This window comes from Cariama cristata, unplaced genomic scaffold (assembly GCF_000690535.1).
Source record: "Cariama cristata isolate BGI_N322 unplaced genomic scaffold, ASM69053v1 scaffold24228, whole genome shotgun sequence".
Taxonomy (NCBI): Eukaryota; Metazoa; Chordata; class Aves; order Cariamiformes; family Cariamidae; genus Cariama; species Cariama cristata.
Window position 1 is genome coordinate 1 of NW_009630980.1, and position 7,230 is coordinate 7,230.

The following is a 7,230-nucleotide window of genomic DNA, read 5'->3' on the forward strand; positions in this document are numbered from 1 at the left end:
TTTCCATCGCCGCTGTGAAGTCACCGCGGGGACAGCTCTGGCCGCCTGGAAAAATAAATTAAAGGGCGGGATTTGCCTCGGGCAAAGTGGTGGGTAGAGAGGGGTGCGCAGGGCGGCGGCGAGGACACCCCCCCCCCCCGCCTGAACAGGGGGGGCAGCCTACCCTCGGGGCGGCCAGCTGCTCCCTCCTGCCCGCCGTTTAAAAACGACTCTCCGTGAAACCTGGCTCCGTCTGACTGAAGGGTGTTTTAACAGTGGAAAGTTGCAACTTTTCTGGAAAGCTGAGGTGGTGTGAATGTAATTGCACCTTGTATTTCTACTGAATCAAAGGCACGCTAGAAACCTATGAAAGGTCAAGGCTTTTCGTATCCTCAGCTGCGTTTCATTGCAAAGCGACTCACAGCATTTCATCGGGGTTGTTGCATGTGGTTAAAAAGAAAATGTTATGAAGGCATGATAGTTGACAGAAAACTTCGTTGATTCAGATTCTTGCAATCTTAGAGAGAAATCAAGTGTTTCCCTTAAGAAATGTGTACTGAAATCACTAGATGTTGTAGGAATGAGTATGAAGCATCATTTTAACTTTTTCTCTGCTTTGCTTCTACCTTTGAATTTTTTGTTAGCTCTTCTGCACATCAAAATACATATTCTGTCAGACTTCACTGTTGTAAGTTAGTAATGTTAAGAAGTATGGAATTTGAGGACTACTTTCCATGTGTAAGGACTAGCAACGCTGGGACCTTAATTTAGAAGTGTAACAGGATAATAAATTATGGGGATTTTAGGTTAAGACTGTTCCTTGTCAACAGAATACAGCAACAGCTTCCAGTTTACTTTAACTTAAATACTCACTTTTAAGTCTGTTGAGTACTTACTGAAGCTGACACTCAAAGCCATGCGTGCAGTGGAATTGTTAACTAAAAATACAGGAAAATCTCAAAAACGAAAGCATGGCTGGATCTAGCAAGGATGCTCAGTTGGCATGGCCCTTCAGTTATCTACCAAATAAAGCGAATCAAAGGAGTTACTTTTATGAAGGGAGTATTCCTTTCTTACAGCTGAGAGTGCGGCAGAAATAATGGAAGTAGCAGTAGCTAATATTTTAATTACTGAGCTCTTACATCTTTATTATGTGTGTTTTGTTTAAGCATTCGGTAAAGAAAAAGACAAAGAGAAGAAGTTAGATGATGACAGCACCAGTGCCACAGTCCCTCAGTCAGCTTTCTTGGGCCCAACATTATGGGACAAGACACTGCCATACGATGGAGACACTTTCCAGTTGGAATACATGGACCTAGAAGAATTCCTCTCAGAAAATGGCATTCCACCCAGCCCAAACCAGCACGAGCATAGCCCACACCAGTCAGGTCTCCAGCAAGCTACCTCAGCATCACCTTCTGTCATGGACCTCAGCAGCAGGGCTTCTACTTCAGTCCATCCAGGCATGGTGTCGCAGAACTGCATGCAGAGCCCGGTCAGACCAGGTAAATCAGCCCTAAGAACTTCCTATGGATTTTGGCACGAACCCTCCTCCCCAGTGTAAATCATTACTTCTGCCTGCATGGTTGACAGGCAGCTTAGAGAAACCCAGTATGATTCAAGTCATTCACACTCGAAAAAATAAAAATAATAGCTCTAGTTATTGCTAAGTTACTCCATCGGGATTTTTGTTTAAATTGTGTGAGGAAGCTGTGGGAATTCCAGGGAAACTTGCCTGTCTTCTTTTCTTCGTTGGTAGCCTAGCTATTAGGAAGTAAAAAGACCACAAATGGAATACTAATGCATAGATGTCATGGTGTTAAATGAACAGGGAGAAGGACCATGAAAGAGAGTATTTCTTTGGCCAATATTTGATGCGAGAACACAGTAGTGAGCAATTATTTTGAAGTTAAAACTTAAAGACAATGCTTCCAGTTTGAAATTTTGGCCATAATCTTTTGCTCTATTAAGCAAAGTAAAATTTGCCACAGTACATGGGGCAGGAACTGAATTTTGGAACTGCATTATAATCTTGCTTAAATTAGCATAAACTAAGTGTAACTCTGACTTGAGTTGATAACTTGCATCTATAGTCACCTTAAGCTGTAGGCAAAGAAATCATCATAGAGTCCAAGTTCTGATTGTAATGCAGGGTTCAAACCCGTTTGATGTCAGTGGAAGTCTTCCATTAGTTTATTAGCACTTGAAATCATCCCTTTAGAGACACTAGTATGAATCCAGAATAACTGCTCTGGCTTGACACCAGCATGGCTGAGATCATGGTCAGTGGAATAGTGTCAACACTGAAGTTTAGAAAACATGGAGCTTTGCCTTTTTTTTCTTTTTTTTTTTAAAAAAAAACGGAAAACATGGAGCTTTGCCTTTTTTTTTCTTTTTTTTTTTAAAAAAAAACAAAACAAGGGTGACTTATTTATTGTGCTCTTCTGCTCACACAAGGTTTGCTAGAGCAAAGTGTGCTCTTGGCAGCAGGAAACCACTCCTCTCCTTTCTGCTTGATCGTTTGCCATGCTCAGCGTGCGAAGTCATTGTCAGAATCATCTGATAGGGAGACAAAATAAATAAATAGAAGGACAAAAGTTGTGGAGCAGGATGAAATAGAAAAGTCTTACAAGTCTGCAACATTCGTTTCTCATTAAAAAGAAATAAAACACCCCTCAAAACACCCCAGACCTGTCAACAGACTCCTTGGCTGCAAGTCACCAGTGTGTGTTTAGTTGTGAATTTCATGTACTTCTACTTTATGTGGATTTGACTTTGTTTTGTATTTCAGTTTCGAGGCATTTCATAGTTAACTAATAACTTATAAGGGTTTCCAAAGTTAAAATATATTTGGAGGTGGCAAGAGCAGAATACAAAAAAACCCTTGCTTTTTCTGAGTCAGTTTTTAAAAATAGTGCGTATATGCTACACCATTTTCTGTCGCGTATACACACATAAGATTAAAAGCAGATAATCTGTCCTCATTCTCCCTTTTTTTTTTCAGAGGAGCCTGGTTATGAGCCAGGCTTTTAATGATCACCTGTCAGAATTTATTTGTAATCAGCTGTCCGTGTCACTTTTCAACTCATTGATTATTTTTTTTTGAGTTTTTCCTGAGCCATTTGCAGCAGAGCGTTACAAATTTTTCTCGCTAGAAACTCTTTACACTTTTTTACAGTTGTAAAAGAAGTCACGTCTCTTGGGGCAGGATAAAACATCTAAATTTGCAGGTATTTTTTCCCCACACCATCTTGCCTTAAGGGTACTATAATTCTTTTGTTAAATGTGTTTTTTTAAAGGGAGCTCATTCCATTTCTTAAAATAATACTTTCTTCCTCCCCCCATTACAACTAGGTACTGTGACTTAATTAACAGTAGTCTGGTTTATCATCAGGTTGTTGGAATTTTTATGTGATGTCACGTAAGAAATCTTACTTTGACAGTCTGTTTTGAAGAGGAGATCATCTTGGAGTTTAGCATTGGAGCAAGTTTTAAAATAAGACAGTATATATTTTAAAAAACAAATTTTTATTAAAAGTGAGTATTTAATGTTGTCATAAAAGTGCCAAGGCAAATGTGCTGCTTTGAAATATGAAAGTTAGTCTGGATGTAAATGTTAAAATCGTTATAATGGAGCCTTTTGGTTAATACCTCTTAAGACTTTTAAAATAAGTTTTTTAAACTGTCACATGAAGAAAGGTTTTTTAATTGGTACGAGCTACTGTTCTAATATGCATGGCTGTTGTGACTTGTATTATTATAATAAACCCAAGAACAAATAGCATAAAGGATACAATTTAAATAAAAATTAAATCCATGTGATCTCACTATTTTTAGGAAAACTGTATTTTTTAGATGATAGTAATTCCTCTAAAAATATTTCATTTTTGTGTTTCCTGAATTTTGTCTTACAATGGAAGCCTGTGTGAGCATGTGGACTCTGGCTGAAGGAAAGGTCAAATCCTGTACTGCTTATGTCCCTACTTTAAATGGCTCCGCAGTGTTTAGTATCAGTGTATCATATGCAGTTGCGTCCTGTACCTGCATGTACTGTGTACGGGGGAGGATGTACACATGCATGTGGAACGCTGAACGTGACTCCTGTACGTACATGGTGTGTCTCGGACATAGAGGACCTATAGAAGAGTGGTATAAGAAGACTTAATTTTATGCGTGTGTTGAAATACAAGCCTTATCTGTCTTTAGAAGCTAGTGGTATTGCCCAAATACATATTTTTTACCATCTCTGGAAGAAATGTGGAAATCTGCATTGGCATTCACTGAGAAGCATCCTCAGGCTCAGCAAAGCTGAGCTGACTCTGACTGTAAACCTGACATTACAAAAATCATTACTGATTTTTTTTTTTCCTTAAAGGTAAAAAACAAAACACCCCCAAAAACAACAACAAAAAACCATAAAGGTTCCTTATAAATTTAACTTAATTCTGTATTTCCAGCTCAGATTTTCTGGTGAATGGAAAAATGTTTAGGCTCACCAGGTTATCATCTGTTCTCTGGACTATAGCAAAGAATAAAAGCAGCACCTAATTTCCCATAAATTTCTGTTCAGGGAAAGTGCATATAGCAAATACTGGTTTACTTTTGAAAAGGAGGAACACAGGGTAATGGCCGTTGCAGGATTGGAATCTTATGTATTGCTTTTTCACAGTACTGATTTTGTTAATAAAAATAGTATTTTGAGTTATTTTAGCACTGCGGACCACCATTCTTTGTAATGTGTAGACGCATTTAAAAGTTCTTTTCTCTGTCTGTATTGGATACTGGTTAGTTGGTTGAAATCTGTGGTCTTCCTCAGAAAAACAGATTTTATAAAGCTAGCTTTTAAGGTAACCTGTTACTGCAGACGCGTTTTTGTGGTTCTTTGTTGCAGACCTTGTGTTGTGTTTTGCCAGTTTTTTGGTGGGATGTAGATCTCCATTTAACTGCAGAGTCCTTTAAGGAAATTCAGTGTATTTGTAGCTGTTTGTATGTAAAGGGAGGTTCATATTTTGCAGGTAACTAGTTGGTGGTTGCTTTTACCTGGCTCTTCTTCCTGTGCAGCCCTTATTTGGGTGAATGGGGCAGCCACTGTAAAGGGTTTGAACAGGGTGAGTTAGAGTTCAGAAGCATCAGCTAAGTCTGGTGGAAGACCCTGATTAGAAGGTTTTGGGGATTTTGTGGTTTAGATCTAAATTTTCTGTTTGCCACCAAAGCCTTGGAGGTAGGGTTTTGTCATGGGGATGCTGCTGACGCAGCGATAAGCCATGTGTTGTTACTGCCCTGCTCCTTGAGGATAGGGCTGTTGGAGCCTTTGGAAAAACTCCCTCATTCTTTGTGTTCATACGACAGTGGTTTTCAGTCTGTGTTGCCTGGATGGCTGGGTGTCTTAGACTGCTTGCAAAGGATCTGCCAAAGATTATTCAAGGAAGGAAAAAAAGAAAAACAAGCTTTTAACCTACTGCAGAAATACACCTATGTACAATATCTGCAAGTCTTCACTTTCCTTTTTTTAAAAAAAAAAAAGATTTAGGGGTACAATAATCAAAAAAACTGAAAACTGTTTCCATGTGAAGTGTACAGCTCCCATCACCCCAAGAACACAAAGATGCCAAAAAGAAACTTCATCTAGAGCGCAGTATTCATTACCTTTTACTTTTACATAGGTACTGGACTGTAATGATTGACACTGGGCGTGATTGGGTGGTTTTCGGCATTTTCTTTTAACTCTTGTTTGTGATAGGCACAACAGCCAACTGAGAGAGGTTTGTTCTTGCTCCATCCAGCCTCTCAGCTGCATGCTGGGGATGACTTGGTGAAGGGGGCAGCCCACAAAAGGGTGTGTGTGCAACACTCCCTTTATTGCAGTCTTCCTTCCCCTGTGTTTCTTAACGTGACCTCCTCTTCCAACACAGCCTTTGTAGTATGAAGGGCAGCATTCCCAGCAGCCAGCTTGTATGTGGAATCCTCTCCTAAGCTTTAATCATTGTTTACAAGCAGTTACTAGGTGTTGCATGAGCCACAGCGTGAGTGAGCCCCCTCTCTTAGAATCGAGGGACTCTGCCTCCAGCACCAAGAGGAGCTGGGAATTTCCTGACCTTTGGTCTCCCACGTGACAACATGGGAATGACCAGCTAAACCATCAGGCAGGCTGGTACCGAGAGCTGCACTTCACATTGACTCTCACGTGAGGCTCTGGATGGCTGTTGCCTGCGTGACCGTGTGCTCTAGGCACGTGGCAGTCCCCTGTGCAGCCTGCTCAGCATGGCTTTTGCTGGAGCAGCAGGCACGCACGCACGGCTGTGTGCTCCTGCCATTACCAGCCGATGCCGAAATTGCAGTGAAATGGAAAAGCGTCGCTCTGGGCTGCCACGGCAAGGGAAATGCAATATGCAGACAAGCCCCACGAAACTGCTTTCTGGATCAAAGGAAGATGCGAAATATATTCAGGCAAATATTAAAAATAGCCTGTCATATGGTAACAGGGAAAAAAGTGCTGAATGCACAAGCCTTGTTAATGCTAGAAGCAAGAACACTGTGTCTCCTTCAAGAGATCTAATTGTAATATTCACTGTTAAATGTTGATTATTGGTTAAATAATTGCTTGACTGCATGAAAGAACTTGAAGTTAGTTCAGAGTTCAAACAGTAAACAGTATGAAAGATCTTGGGTTTTATACTATATTTTTAAAATATACCTGGCCTGACTCTTCAGTTCTCCACGGGAATAGTGCTTTCCACACAGGTAGAGCTGCTTAGGCAAGTCAGGGCTATCCGGTGTTGGGAAGAGGATACACGGAGGGAACAAGTGGGGTTCTTTTTTTGTCCCTTTAGAAAGACATTTCAGGGATGTCTGAGTGTCGAACTCATTGCAGTTACCTAGAAAAAGTACACTGTCTTTCTCGGAGCCTTGCTTCCCATCTCAAAGTGTATTGGAGAGCGTTTGATTGAATGATTCTCTAGTGAGTTGATTTATTTTTTTTCTTTTTAAGAAGGAAGTATACCCTGGAGTCTTTAATAAAACAATATGTTATAGTTAAGAGAGAAGACCTCATCAGGAGATGTACACAAAGAAGACATTGATACTGTCTGATTAGATGAAGCTACTGGGAAACACATTAAATTGTTCAATCTCTACATGTTTATGTGACAGCAGATTGGCAATTGTGAGAGGTAGCAGTGACCAGATTCTGCCCAATTAATCTCGGCAATGAGCACGTTACTCCTCATGCGGTCTTACTGATTTCAGTATTGC

The 7,230-nt window shown here is 40.3% G+C and overlaps 1 protein-coding gene across 1 annotated transcript; it reads left to right on the forward strand.

The window, feature by feature from the left end:
* Positions 1-1,148: 1,148 nt before the first annotated feature.
* Positions 1,149-1,484, forward strand: LOC104165995 (hepatic leukemia factor-like; the record flags this gene model as incomplete). The annotated part of the gene is made up of 1 exon (XM_009705781.1): positions 1,149-1,484. A coding segment is annotated over one exon (336 nt), but the record flags the coding sequence as incomplete, so codon positions are not given.
* Between the last annotated feature and the right edge of the window lie 5,746 nt (positions 1,485-7,230).